The sequence below is a fragment of the Tenebrio molitor genome, chromosome 5 (assembly GCF_963966145.1).
Source record: "Tenebrio molitor chromosome 5, icTenMoli1.1, whole genome shotgun sequence".
Lineage (NCBI taxonomy): Eukaryota > Metazoa > Arthropoda > Insecta > Coleoptera > Tenebrionidae > Tenebrio > Tenebrio molitor.
The window spans coordinates 18,666,637-18,682,411 of NC_091050.1; the positions used below are offsets into that span (position 1 = coordinate 18,666,637).

General features: G+C 34.1%; 3 protein-coding genes across 7 annotated transcripts in view; 2 read left to right on the plus strand and 1 right to left on the minus strand.

Annotated features, from left to right (window-relative positions):
* The window catches only part of LOC138130068 (ATP-binding cassette sub-family C member 4-like), a 105,221-nt gene extending 98,593 nt beyond the window's left edge, over positions 1–6,628 (plus strand). The window contains exon 8 of the transcript XR_011159489.1: positions 6,605–6,628. The gene's annotated coding sequence lies outside the window, so the exon portion shown is untranslated. The remainder of the gene's footprint in view (positions 1–6,604) is intronic.
* LOC138130067 (adenylate cyclase type 6) overlaps positions 1–15,775 on the minus strand; it is a 366,957-nt gene that overhangs the window by 231,064 nt on the left and 120,118 nt on the right. The gene's annotated exons all lie outside the window — the stretch shown is intronic.
* On the plus strand, positions 1,511–4,302 carry LOC138130069 (brachyurin-like). Its single transcript, XM_069046428.1, has 6 exons — positions 1,511–1,686; positions 1,739–1,889; positions 1,940–2,109; positions 2,231–2,320; positions 3,879–4,018; positions 4,076–4,302. The coding sequence occupies exons 1-6, from the start codon at positions 1,611–1,613 to the stop codon at positions 4,241–4,243; spliced, it is 795 nt and encodes a 264-aa protein (XP_068902529.1). The 5' UTR covers positions 1,511–1,610; the 3' UTR covers positions 4,244–4,302.

The window sequence follows — 15,775 nt, forward strand, 5'->3', positions numbered from 1 at the left end:
TTTTACCGTTTGTTGTTGATGTTTCACGAAATATAAATTATCTTTTACCATAACCTCAATTTCTTGTTTGACATTTTTTTAACTAGGATGTTCTTATATTCTGAATACTGGTTATGAATTTGTGTGTACAATCTGCACCAACATATTAAAAATGACACTGACAGCACGGATGTCGTTGAAAACGACTTTTGACGTTGTCAAAATCTTTACAGTTGCCCAAACATTTACTTGAAATTCCATACCATTCTCACTAGAATTATGTTGCTAGGCAATTCAAACCTTTGGTTAAATTTACGTGAAATTCAAATTAACAGCGTCCTTGTGATTGGTCAACTTTAATTATTCATTACAAAAAATCTATTATACCCTGCCCTTTTTTTTAAACGCTGTTGCTTTCAGTTATCACCAAGGAAAACGCACTGTAAGTTTGATCCGCGAGTTCTGGACCCTGTATAACCGAAATTTTCAAAACATGAATAGTAAACAATTACAACTTAGAACTGTTTCTTCTTAACACAGAACGGTCATCTTGCGCTATTTTTGATTTTGACATCTGATATCGACATCCATGCCATGGATACGCCCACAAGGGGTGACTCGTCTTACACCAGTTAAATATTGGGTAATAATTTCGTTATTTGGCTTTTTTAAAGGTGTTTTTCTTTATAGAGGTAACTTAATTACTAAATATTTCGTCTAATTGATCATTGTAATTGATAAATAAATCGTGACAAATTCTTCAAACGACCTTACATTTGACTTGGTCGAGCCGCCTGTGGACACTACTCCTAGGACTTGAAGTATTTCTACTTCGCTCACAAAAAAAATGCCACTTTAACCGTTTCTATGGAGATACACAAAGGCGCGGTTTTAAAGCGCCTGAAGGTAAAAGTAAGTATTTAACAATTTCCTAATACGATGGTGCGCCAATTAAAAATAATTTAAGAAAGTACAAGTAAAAACATATTTAATAATTTGGTATAAGCGTTTCAGATTGCAGTGATCCAACTTGTTTGAGTTCTAATTTGATTTCGGTATGTTGTTCTGCACTTACTATCTAAAATGGCGAATAAGTTCAGGACTCGGTTCAGGATAACAAGATTATTGTGAACTGTGCAAACTGCAGCTGCACTAGTATTACGATCGATTTATTTTGTTCCTCTACTGTTAGTGCTTATTAGCTTTGAAATATAGAAACGGATAATTGAATAAAAATCAAAGAATTTCATATTATTTTTAACCGAATTGCAGTCGACTCTAATTGGACCATTATAGAAGAGAATTGAAAGCAACAGGTAGAGAGATGAGACGTTTCGTCTGAATTTGCTCATGTTATATAAATTCAATTATCTCGTTCTTCTCTATTTTTCTACAAATATTCTTAGTCTTATTAATCGTTCAATTTATCTTTTTTTCCAAATTGCGATATCTTATCTCACTGTCATTCACTGGAGCTACATTCAGAATCTCAAATCTTTTACAATAAATTATTATCATATTCCATTGACAGATATAACTGAGATATCGATCTCGCCAAACTGCTCCCGATTACATTCTTTTATAAAAACTGCATTTACACTGGAAAATCTTAGATTCGGTGATTTATCACAATGAACCAGTACATGATCCTCATCCTGCTCGTGTCTTCAGTGAAGGCCATACCCTTTAAACAGGAAGAAAAAATTGGTAATAATGTTAATACGTAAAAAGTATTTTTTGACAAATGGTTTATTTTTAGGGGGACGTATTATTGGTGGCAACGCGGCTAGAGCCGGTCAATTTCCTTTTGCCGCAGCTATTTCAGTGCAGACTGCAAATTCCAAATTTTTCTGCGGAGGATCTCTTCTAACTCAAAAACATGTCCTAACAGCCGGTCACTGTGTCGATGGGTATGACAACTTATAAAATGTTTTGTCTCTTGTTGACTTAATATTTGCAGAGGAGTTTTGTTTACAGTTCTAGTAGGTTCGAACCATTTAGAAGGAGAAGATAGTTACCGTTACGAAGCCTCAACTAATGATTACATCCTCCATCCGGATTACAATGCTGACACTTTGGAACACAATCTTGGATTTGTCGTACTTCGAATGGACTTAATATTGATTGTTGGTAAGTTGGAATGTCCACGAACTAAGTTGTACTAATACTATTGCGAGTCAGCCAAGCAATAATTAGCTGCTAGTGTGGGTACTAGTGCAAGTCATGTCTCTAATATCTGCATATAATACAGGATATCGCTGGTACGTTAGTTATCTTCCGACCCAAGAACTTGAAGCTGGAGAAAATGCAGTAGTTCTTGGCTGGGGGCAGCTTGGCGATGGTAAGAAAATATTTTTTTCTTTAAATAATGGCACAAACCCGAAATGGTATTTTCCTTGACATAAAAAATAACGATACTCATCTGATATCATGAATGAGTCACTTTCAAAAAAATTTCTACTTTAATTAAATGAAGCAAAATTTGAATTGCAAAGATGTTATCTTCGTAATCAACAAGCACGTCAACACATAATTTATATGTTATTTAGGTGGAATAAGACTATTTATCATTTATTGATATTTATTGATCATTGATATAAATAAAAAAAAATGTTATCTGAAAAAATTTGGCGGCTTCGTCACAGAGTGAATAAGTGGTTTGTTGATTCATAAATCATAAGTACTTGCCATAAATAAAGATTATTTGACAAATTCATCCTTTAGTCTAGTCCCAAAGAAAAATTTTAAAGAACAATATTTTTTCGAAAAGACTGTTTTCCCTTTCATATTTAAAAATATATTCAAGTTGGAACATTTATTAGACATAATACATAATAAATGATTGTCCCATCGCAGTTGGCGTTGAAAACCCACACGAATTTTGGATGTGCAGCCACCCTCACAACGTTAGACAAACTAGTAGACAGATTTCCACTACTGCCGGTAGCGCCACCTATCGGCGATACTAGTCTCACTCATGTTATGAGGCTTGGAGCACATTCAACTAACAACGACTACTGCGATGGGACAATAATTTATAATGACCTTGTATATCTACTAAAATGTTTTTTAAAACGTACCTATTTGGTATTTAATAACAGAAAAGTCACTCAAAAATTGAAGGCAGCATGACCAATTCCAGAGAAATTTTCAAAACGATATTCACGGCCATATAAAGAATATTTCTTGTTTTATTTACTGCTTCTTGTGGATGTTTCCACTTTTTAAAAAAAATGGAAAAAATGGTGGATGCGCCGGGAATAATTTGAAATGAATTCTTAATTTATAGGAGTAATTGCCAAGAATAATTTAATTGTAACAATAATTGTCAAATTCAATAGTTGTTCTGGTATATTTAACAATTAAGTCTCTTGTGAATCTGTAATGGTTCTTTACTATTGGTGCATCGGAAGACGGTAATTCAAGAGTATTAAATCCACCGTTTAGCTTCTAAAGGAAGTGTAGTCCTTGATTTATGTCAATCAATAATACAAACAAATAAAATATTTATTCATCAATTAAAATTTGACTGAAACAGATAAAAAAATGAAAATAATGAAACATGTTTATTTTAACTTATGCAATAAAATAAACTAAATATTGTTATCAATTAATCGTTTAAAACTGACAACTATCATAATTTCTTTATTGTTATCCTTTTGGAAGTGGCTCTTTAATGCTCTCCCTCAGGTTTCAAATAAACATAGTAAAAGAAACAGAACGTTAATCGTTAATGCATTTCTGTTTTCATTTTATCTAATAAAGTGAATTCATAATAACAATAATAATATTTTTTTGTCTTAAAAATGATAACAACTCTAGATTTAGCTTTAATGATAATAAGATATCGTTTTGAATCGTGGTGAAGGCTATCAAAAATTTTTGTATGTGATAAATAGATGCGCCTGGCCCTGAGAACGACCTCCACTACGTGGAGCTGGCCACATTGTCCAACCCCGAATGTAGAATATTCTACGGCAACCAAATTACCGATGAGATGATTTGTGCCGAAGGAAACTACAACGAAGGCACCTGCATCGTAAGTGCATACCCAAATCGTGCGATTTAATCTAGGCCAATTTGTGTAATGTAACAGGGAGACACTGGAGGTCCCCTGGTCCAAGACGTGCGCTTCGGCCAGATGATGCAGGTCGGCGTCGCAACTTTCGTAAGCGGGAACGGCTGCGAAAGCACAGAGCCTTCGGGATTTACAAGGATATACCCCCATCTGGATTGGATAAAAAACATAACAAATAGGAATTAAGGAACAAGTGGGGAATCGTTGTCGACAAAACCAAATAAATTGATTTGTGTTCACTGAGATCTGCCATGTTTCCGTTCATTTAATCAGACCTGCCTCTATCTCGAACGTGTGGTTTCTGCTTGACGACATTTCCTAATAAAGGACATATTTGATAAGGAACGTCAAATAGCGAATTGGGACTCTTGCCAAGTAAAAATACCAAATCAAATCACAAAAGGAGATTTACTTCTACAAATCACTACTGTTAAAGTAGATCCCATCTCTGATGGTGGAATATCACACAAATTCATAAATTTAACTTGCTTTAAAATTTGCTCTTGATTTACTTGGAAAACAATCAAAATTAATAAAATTATTCCTAAGTTTAGCCCTAAAGTAAAGAAGAAGAGATTATGAGCTTCTCCATAATTAAATATTTGTAAAATTTATCTAAGTTTATGATTATGAGATAATGTACTCAAACGAAATTTACTTTGCGTGGGATTGCAACACTCGTTGCGCTCGTGTGAGTGAACTTCCCACTTCTAAAAAGTGTTGTGTTTTATACACATGTTGCATCAATAACTATTACACTGTAGGTATTGAATATAAAACACCAAACAAAACACCGTTACAAGGTCAGCATATTTGAAGCGTTTTCTGCAGATGATTTATTTGTTTACCGATTGTCTGATGACTTAATCAGCATATCGGACCTAATTGAGGATAAATATTGGAATTAGAATTTAATTACGCGACCAAAGAGATTGGGCAAGTACCAAGCGGCAACGGAGGTCTTCCAAGCAACACGACACATCCTCCTCTAAATATACAAGCAGCGACGTCAGCAACAGAAACAGTCAAGACACATTCACATCCAGGCAACCGTCAATAAACGCTTTCGCCGTTAATTACACCTAATGACAGGTAACTGAGCGAAACTCTATCCAATAATCGTCATCAATCAATTACAGATGTGATGGGATGCGACGGCGGAACCTTCCCCGGAAAATGTTTTATCAGATGTGATTTTAATGCCATTAGCACACCTGCAACCGCATCTAATCATCCCAGAGAAGACTAAAAAAGGACGAGACCACGGCGCGAGATTAGAATTACAAGCTTGATGGAATTAAATGAACACGGGCGAAGCGCAAAGCACAAACATGCCCATTTGTTATGCGCAAAAATGTACACTAATGGACTTTTCCACGGACGTAAATTAAAGCATCTTTGCACATAAAAAAGACGTAATCGTACATCAGTCTCCAACAGAAATTGTTTTTAGATCCAGTTCACGTCTCGTCGGGGGCGCAGTGTCAAGATAGGTTCAAATGCGATTTTCGGGAGTTATCTACAGCGAAGTTAAAGAGTGAGCAGCGCTTATAAAAGACTTCGGCCGGAGGATTGAACGGCCAGAATATAATTTGTTCGGGAAATATGCGTTTCACGTGTTTAGCTTTGGGAACTAGACCATATTTCCTTAACTCGTTTTGTTAGTTGAGAAAGTGTAAAAGTCGTAAAATGTGACACTTGGTAAAACTATGAAGCTTTCACCGTGTGGAAAGCTAAACAGCAAATACTTACGTGACATCTCATTCAGCATTTTACGCGCAGCTTGGTGAAGTTAATTTGTAAAAAATGTATAAAATAAACAATACACAAGAAATCTGCCCTTTTAAAAAATTGAAGAGCATACAAAGTAGATTATACAAATCATTTATACATTATAATGAACAGAAACATAATAATGAGTAGTACGTCAATAAACTGAAAAATAATTAAGTAAAAGCTCTGTTATAAGTAAGATTTAAACTATTTTGTAAGGTGTTTACAACATTCTATTGATAAAGTCTGTAACATAAAAAGAATGGTGAGAAAATTTGGACCAAGAACTTTTCGTCGACTGACAAAAAAAAGAAAAATATTTTGGCAAGTGCCAGTAATTTAAAAGATTATGTGTAAAAGCACATAATGTGTAAGTACCGTGCGATCGAAAATTAAAAAAAAACCGAGAGGGCCGTGATTAATACGCAACACGTAAAAATTTAATTCAAATGTCAACAGATGTCATTACAATAGTAACTGTCATTATTAATTACTGACGCTATTACAATATTTGCATTTCAGAGCAAAAAATGTTCATTGTGCAGTGTTACTTCACAAATGGAGAAAGACTTGAGAATGGCGAATGGTCTTATTCGACACCTCGAGTTTTTGAGAAATTTCAACAGAAGTTTCCGGACTTTCACGGCACTTACCAACAACTTGCCTTGATTATTTCGTTTTTCCATATTTGAAAAACAGACCTGACACAATTCCCGAATTAATGCAAGTAATTACGTGTACCTGCAATATAACTGATGTCCAGACTTTGCTAAGGTCATTTGAAAACATGAAGCGAAGAGTAACATTATGTTTTAAATCTCATTATTTCATTGCACTAGGTTAGGAAATTCTTTTACAACCGACAAGTCACACATAAATCATACCTTTATGAAAATCAAGATTTCAGCGTTCTCACAATCACTAACCTAACTTTTAAGACTGACATCTGATAATCGAAATCTTAACGAATTGCCAACTTAAATTTTTGTTTTTTTTTTTTCGACCTAGGGTATTACATGACCTGTTAAATAATTTAAAAAATAACCAAAACTGTGGTTATAGTAATTATTTCAGGAAAAGAAAGGTAGAATACATCTTTTCTCGACAAATTTTTAGAAAATTACAAATAGCTCTCCTTAAACGGCTTACAAAATGCTAATTTATTCATAGTTACTTAAAATAAACACAATGAGGGATTGAAATTTAATGAATCACTTGGTGTTCATAACTATAACGTTTCATCGATTCCCTTACGCCAAATACACTTCATTACTCAACTAAAGCTGACACGCGTTTCGACAGTAGAGCTGTCATCATCAGAGTTTAGGTATCATCAATTTTTGCATCATCTCTATTTTGTATCGTCAGAGCTTTTGCATCGCAACTCTGATGATGACAGCTTTGCTGTCGAAATGCGCGTCAGCTTTGGTAATAAAGTGTATTTGGTGTAAGGAAATCAATAAAGGGTTGCAATGAAGGATTAACAGGAATAAAAATTGCAATTACACTACAATTCAACAAATGTAGTAATATTTTCTGTTACTACTGTTTTAAAGATGAGCTCAATTTCAATTTAGGGGCTTTACTGTAGAAAATCGTTCTCACAGAAATAGAACTCACAAAAACGTAAGAACTAAAGTGCAAGTCAGAGGGATGGAATTTTTGGGTCAAATTTAGTTTGGTTCACCAATTTCATTAACTGAAATTTTTTGTAGCGTCTAACTTTACTTTTCCTATATGTATATTTTCCTCAAAAATAGAGATTCTAAGTTTACTTTTGTTGCAAAATAAAAATTATTGAACGGTATTCAGGGATCCACTTGCTTTTTTTATAATATTATAGTGAAGACTTCAGGGCAAATATATTTCTTCTTTTCATAAATTATCAGAATTATGAGAAAATCCATGTAATCATTAAAAGCATCTTTTTATATCTAAACTAGAATATAAGAGAGATGTTAAGAGATGTTAAGTGTTAAAATAATTCAGAAATCCCACTAAATATTTCCTTTTCACAGTAAGACTGCGCACCTAATCTTGTATGTTCAGTTAGCAATTTTAGCATCCTTGGAGGAACCACATCAAGTTTCGCCCACCAGAAACAGAATTAATCTAAATTAACAAACGGTAGCATAACCGCGGGATGAAATTAGAACGCTAAATTCTGAGATGGCCAATGCATTATTTAATTCGGTTCAGCGAATTCTAGACTGCTGAATAATACTGCACAGTGCACTTAAATGCATAATGCGTCGTCAGCAGACAGCAGTGGCGGCTCCTCCGAGGAGGCAACGGAGGCAGTGCCTCCCCAAATAAAATTAAATAAAAAGAACATAAAAAATATAATACTTAATTAAATATTATATTAAATCATATTATTTATGAATATACTTGCTTATAAATGATAATTATTCTCTTAAAAATGCGTTACAAGAAGATTTTAGCGGTTAGCATTTGTTGCTTTTGTCGGCCGGAGGCAGAGTTTAATTTAGCGCAGCATTGTTCGCCGCTAAGCGGACGAAAATGCATGGAAATGCGCCTAACTAGCATCGAGGCTCTCGGAATAAATCGTTTTGTGCCCGAGAAATGACTTCGGCCGGAGGCTTGCCTTGTTTACAGACGTCACGATTCATGTACATATGACCATCGCGGGAACGAACGCTGTTGGGTCTCGAACTGTAGCCGAGCTCTGACGAGTCTTGACTCTTGACCACGCACCGGTGGTCGTTTACAAGTGTAGATTGTAGGTGTTCGTTTGTTTTTGTTTTGGATTTGGAGTGGTATTATTGGTCCCTGGTCAAAAGTCCGTGTTTTAGAATTTATTTTTATATTGTTTAATAAAATGAAGAAAGATATGGACATTAAAGAAATTGCGAAGATGTTATTGATTAATTATTAAATCATCCATTTAATTCATTGTCTTACGACAAATTGTAAAAAGTCAAGAGCAGCCACAATCAAATTTAACCGGCATTATATGCTTAAGTGGAAAGCAGAAACGGTAATTTAACACTACGTGGTTACGTGGTATCAGAAATGCACACGACTAGTCGGAAGTGTGAACAAAAATTTGTTGTTTTGTTGGCCTTGCATGCTATTTGCTGTTGAAACAGAAAACACGGTTTACTCGCGTTTAAGATTTAATGAACTTAAAAATATTGTCCTTTGTATCGAACGACACCAAAAATCAAAATACAACAAATATTATATACAGTCGCGAGCAATAAATTTCGGTCGCCAAGGTCATTCTTTGACGCAATTGAAAATGCTCAATTGTAAAACAGTCGTAAATGTCATAACCTATCATCATGTTGTATGACATTAATTGTCATTTTGTTCTCATTTTTTTGACACTTTGTTGAGGTGAGCATAATCAGGCAGGGAAATTTTTTAAATTTGTGATAATCTAACCAAATTTTGAAATGACATTGACGACCAAAATTTATTGCTCGCGACAGTAGGTTCATATCTTCTACAAAAAAGAAGATTGAATATTTTTACCTGATATTTTTACTTAACAACGTACTGGTAAGCATTTTGGGGCACCCGGTATAGTATATTTAAAAAAATTATTATTATGGTGTATTTATTATTACTATGTTTGTTCAAGTTTGCCTCCTCAACAATAAAACCCACGAGCCGCCACTGGCAGACAGCCACAGTTGAGTTAAAAATCAACAGCAAATACTAGAGAAACTGCAAATATTGTCTCACACCTACACGTTCCAGTTGCGTAACAGAAGCTAACATCATTATCAACCAAGAAAAATAGGCAAAATGTGAAGAGATTTCCTTTCCGATAGGTTCAAGGGCGACAGTTTTCTTTCTAAATTTCATTCTTTTCCTGGGATGTGATGCGATCAAATGCGTCTGCTTTTAACTTCAATCTCGACAAACTGTTCACACGAAATGAAACTTTTTGTAAACGACAGATGTGGTGATCCATTGCATAAACTCATATAGAGTACCTCAATAAAAAACTAATCAAGTGTACGAACGTATGTTGAGCAAAATATGTTATATTTAGCTGAATGATCGCTTAAATAAATGTCTGTCATAAAAATGCCTTTTCTTTAGTTCGAATATTGGATATCAGTTGGTTATCAGAGCGAGGAAGGCAAAGCTTTCGTTCACGCGAATTGCGTGACGATGCAATTCAAGTGAACGAAAGCAGCCTTGCTCTCGAGTGTTGTATTTGATTTTGTTCGATACCTTCTCAGAAAGTGAGTCCGTAACTTTGTATCCAAAAATTTAAATAAAAATAAATCACGTTTTTGGACGGATCTGTTGTTGTGAAAAAAAATACAAAATAAACAAGGTTCTGTAACGTCAATAAAGTGGTTGTGTGCACGTTGTGGAAATTGTGGAAATGGATGATGATGTTCCTGATGATGTCCTGGAAGAGGCAATGCCGCGAGGTAGCAAATGTTGCCTAAAAAATTAAAAGGACTTTATCAGAAAGAATTGAAAAAATTTACGAGTCAATAAAAACCAGTGAGTGAAAGACAGTGAGCGAAAATCGATGAGCGAAAGTGAAGTGAACCAATGAGAAACGTTCACATACTCACTACAGACTTACTTTCTAGGGAGGTTTCGAACAAAAAAATGTTTTAAATAAAAATCGAGCAGAAAATAAAATACAAAGACAGTTTCATCAGGTGGAGGTTAAAATTGACCACCACTGTAAAGTTTTATAAACAACAACGCACAGGAGATAAACAAAATTTGTTACAAAGCACTCTTGATAACATTTTTATTTGTTACATAACGTAACTGACTTAATTTGTTTGTCAATTCCACACAAAATCCTACAAACGTTTCGACAATATCGTAAACAACATGTTCTACGACAAATCGTTACGCTTGTGGTTTGCTTTACATGTAGTGTTCATATTGTACGCGCCCACAATGTGGTGCTTTTTAATTTGTTTTGGACAATAGCATGATACTAAGCAGTAAATTAAGAAATAAATTTGTTTAGAATTAAAAAGCAAATCACACGACAAAGTCCGATTAATTAAGAAACCCAAAGTAGGTTTAAAATTTTTTATTGATAAATATTCGTTACTGTAATTTAATTCCATGATTTGTTAAACAAATTTTATAATACCATTGTTGAATAATTACATTCAAGGTTCTTCTGTGCCTAACAAGTACTTGATGAATGTATCAACAAAATGATTCTTTTGTTTTAAGATATCAGATTAAAACTCTAAACCAGATTTTACAAATTTTGAGTTCTTTGCTTTCTTACGATTAATCTTAACTAATTAATGTTTACGATCATTATCTGGAGAGTAATTTTGCATATGTAATTACAGACCACTGAAACTGAAAATGAGTCCATTTTTGTCATCACCTAAACATTTCCGACAAAATCATTATGATTGTGTAGGTACAAATCTTACAAATGCAAACACAACAAAAATACAAAATATGTACAACAATTTATACTCGTAGTACGTATATTATACACCTTAAGAGAGAAATTCGTTATTTTTCATGAGCCCTCTAGCTACAAAGCACCGAGGAAAAAATAGGGGGAAAAATTCTCTCCCCAGGTTTACTTTCTCTAAAAATGAGATATGTAATACTAAAACCTTCATCCACTGTAAATTTTATTGAGACTTCTTCCCTTTTGTTTGTTTGTTTGGAAGAAAATGTATACATTTTAAAACCATCGTTTTATGGTTAAATCCACTCAGTGTTATTGTTATCTGATTTACTTAGTAAACCGTTTAAATTAAAGCGTAATTGCATAAACGTAATGGCTGCTATAGTAAAAAAACTACATCGCTCACAAAATCGCTATTCAACAGCTACAGAAATGAGATGCTTAATCAAGTATCCTATGTAAACATCTGATAGATCCTTTGACCTTTGCTTTCCTTGTAAGTTACCAATTAAAAGGAAACAGTTTCACACATTTTCAATAAAGATTCGCTCGCTCTTTGCCATTCTTATTACAGTCAAACGAAAAGTTTAAAGCAAATATTTCTTTCGATGGTATTTTTGTTATTCATTTTTAAATTTATTTGCAGAAAACTCAAAAATGAATTGGTAATATTTATCGAAGGTAAAATAACAAGACCTAATTTTTTTATCGGATACATTTTTCAATTTTACGAAAACTTTTTGCTTTGACAATTTTTACGAGTTGAATTTAGGCATTTTTATTCTGGTTAGACCCGAGAGCTTTAGATCGAGGGTTTGACGTTTGAATGAAAATGCCTAAATATCAACGAGTAGAACTGTCTAAAACAAAAATGTTTAAGAGAAAATTGGGAAATTTATCAGATAAAGAAAATTAGGTCGTGTTATTTTTGGCAAGATTAATTCCAGAATAAAAACTTTAACGTTAATTATTTATTTATAGTAGAGTTATTAAAAACACAAATATTAAAAACAATTTGAAAATCTGACAGAAGTAGCATGCAATTTTAATCACTTTTGACAGATGACAGAGTAGTAGGACGTTTTTATCGCGATAAACATTTTTGATTGGATGAAAGTAAACGCTGTCATTGTTCATTAGTTCAAACTAAACAGTCGATATGGTGGCGACAAATGAGATTGTAGACTTCAAGGACGAGTTGTGGTGGTTATAAAGCTTTCATTTAAGAGAATAATATGTAATTTTTTTCAAGAACTTAATAAGAAACCTGAAACTTAATCATTTTATTTACTACCCTTATGTATGGAGTTTTGTAAAGATAATAAATAGATTAATGAGATTAAACGGACAAAAAGGTGATTGTGATAAGTGCAAAAACACGTCATTTTTGATAGAGAAATGGACATACTCCTATATTACGTTTTAAATAAATAATTATATTTTCTGACAGTTAAAAACCTTGCATGCGGAAAATTAAATCGCCGATTATTTTGCACGTCACCACGTCACTGATGTCTAATCCTACAAAAATAATCTTATTTATTGCGGCCCTGATTAACACTTTCTTCTCAATCATGATTAACTTATTATAAAAACATGTCTTAAAATCTCGTAATCACTCTAAAACGTCAAAAAATTTCGCCTCAAAATTTCCCAACTCCTGAGCTTGAACAAATCCCCACCCTGATTGTAATATTCCTAATTAGGAAGCAAAGTTACAGCTCCGCCTAATTGTACTTGTTTTACAACCATTAATCCAAAAGCATCCCGACTGGAGTCCTCAGAGTTGCGGGACAGGAACCCTGGAGTAAATCAGTTCCCACTTTAGCAGAGTGTTTACACTTTAAACCTTCTTACGGTAAACTTTTTAATTCGATCTCATTAGTAATTAAGCGTGTTTCAACGAAAGCCACCAACGTGTTAAAACCCCACCGACAAACTTCCACTTTAATTAAAGGAGCATCGATCTCCACTAGCATCCTCCATCGCGTCCAATTAATTCAAGAACGTTTCACCATTTTACAATGCGTAAAACCGGTTGAACATTGATTGGTTTATATCTGCGATTGGAGCAGACGAGGTCAAAATGCTCCGGAATCGTAAGCATTTATTACGTCGGTTTGTATGGGAATTTTGCGTGCGTTCAGCAGGACTGCGATCTAAATCATAGCAGGAACTCTGCAAATGTATATTCAGGATGAATAACGCGAGTGCGGTGCACGAAAGCCAGACTTTCTCTTACGATATGTTTAAGTGGAGTTAATTTGATGCAACGCAACGAACAGACGACTATTTCATGTTTTTTACATTAACAGGGACTAAGCTTTACGATCAAGTCTCGACGAGAGAACGTTTCGACACTAACGGCTATAATGCCTTCGATCAATTAATGATAATGGAAAGCTTCGATGGCGGTGAAATTTGAATATCCACTGGAAATTACGAGCTTTTCGCCACCACTCTCTAAAACTGATTTATTTCTCGTCAAAATTCCTCTCCAATTTTCTCAATTGTAAATCTTCAATTCGAATCTTTCAGCATCAAAGTCTGTGATGGATTACAAAAGCACTTCGAAACGCATTGAATCTCTTTAAAGTCGTAATAAATCGTTTTTCTGGTTAGTTAGTGACGTCGATGTTATAAGTTTCACTAAGTTCGCAGTTATTGAGACACTTCATTTAAAAACGAACCGGAACAAAGAATAAAAGTCCCATGTATGTTCTTAGGGAGGCTCAGGTCTGCGTTCAAGGTCATTCGTCTGACTGTATGTTTGGTTACCTACCTATCTAGTAACATTTTTTATAATTTAAATTAATAAATTCAAATTATTATTTGGTTAAAATAAAATCTGATTTCTTTTTGGAGCTTCCTAATATTTATTTTTTGTTCGACACTGTCAGAATTTGAGAATTTTTTCCTGTGTGAACGGATTTTGATAAATGTCACATAAGTGGGCCAGTTTAAAACGCGAGTGAAACGAGTGCGCGAGGCACACGAGTGCCAAAAGAAGCCCAATTTACACACGAACTCGTTAAACAAACTACTATTTCTTAAAAAGTAAATCAAACAATATTTCCAAACCGCATCAAAAAATTTAAATATTGCTTGGACAATAAAATAACTACATAAAAAGATGCAACGAACGTTTTCTGTTTTCTACAGTAACGATTTTCATTGCTTCATTATTATTTTGTAGTGTTCTAATTATCGTTGTGTTATTACTAGCGAAGAAAGTTGACATAATTCAAGTTGCTGCTTATTTTGAAGCAGCTAAACGTCAGTCAACGCAGCAGGAGCTGCCGGAGCCCCGAATGCAACTTTCCTGCAAACATTCCAAGATAAACAGTGCGCCCAGGAACTTTCCCTTAAGTATACCGACACAGAATGTAACAAAAACATTCTAAATTTACCGGAGCAATCCCCAAGTAATTTGTTGCAAGTTCGTGTGTGTCTTTTCGGAACACGGACAGTTATGGGAAAAATTCCAATGCGTGGAGGGATCTGCGGAATGGACGAGGAATTTTTATTAGGCGGAAAAATTCGAGCACGGCCAGCTGGGAGTCGGCCTAGGTATATTAGCGTAATTAAATCAAAATTAATTGTCCGTCATGAGCTTTGTTTAGATACGTATGTAATTGTGAACAATTGGAGATAAACAGGTGTATGCAAATCCATTAACTGTTTTGCTGCACTACAATAACTTTATCGCCGTCTATAGAATAATAATTTATTGCGGTGTGAAGGTTGTTATCAGACACAATACGTCAAATGCGGTAGTGTAGGCCGCTATTTATAGAGGTCGTTGCACGAAGCGGGTTATTATAGAGTATCAGTCTGTAACTGCCGTATAAAGTAGGTATATCCAATATCCTTGAGATACAATTTTCATTCACATCACTATTTTACCCACATTTAGTTAAATTTTTACTTTCAGCTTTTATTTTTCTCTTACGTCATTCCCAAGAGAGATTTAAATTTTTACTTGTTCTTTCTACGAAATTTTGTCGATACTTCTTTGATTTAAAAAAAAAGTCATCAGTCCAATTTTTTCAGTAAAAAAAAAATGATTACTGAAAATCCGTTCTACGGATCATATAAAAATGAGTCAACGTAGTCTATTAAGAAACATAATTCAACAGTTTTCCTTACAATTTGGCCAGTGAATGGTCGTTTGCTTCGGCAGGAAAATGCTCCTGAAACTTTTCATAGCAACAAAATTATATACAGGATGTCTCAGCTAAGACTTTCGAGCCTAATATCTCTGTAATTTGCCAACGGATTTTTATTAAATTTAAAATGCAGATATTTTACACGGTGAGGGTTCAATTAGTAAATAATAAAATTACCTCAAGTTGAAAAATGTAATTTTAACACATGTTTGCTTTATCGAAAATTATGCGCGATTATTATTACACTGCGCCGCAAAATTAACGCATAATTTCAAAACTCGTGTTTTTGAGCCAAATTCATTTCCAGTTACAACATTTCGAACTGTAAAGTATTACAGAAGTAGATTTATAAAAGTAAACACTACAATAATCAGAACACAA

Excerpts from the sequence above, each read along its gene's own strand:
- LOC138130069 (XM_069046428.1), top strand. The coding sequence starts at position 1,611 with ATGAACCAGTACATGATCCTCATCCTGCTCGTGTCTTCAGTGAAGGCC. Across the intron at positions 2,110-2,230 it reads GGACTTAATATTGATTGTTG|GATATCGCTGGTACGTTAGT; the intron begins GTAAGTTGGAAT and ends CATATAATACAG. Across the intron at positions 2,321-3,878 it reads CTGGGGGCAGCTTGGCGATG|ATGCGCCTGGCCCTGAGAAC; the intron begins GTAAGAAAATAT and ends TGTGATAAATAG.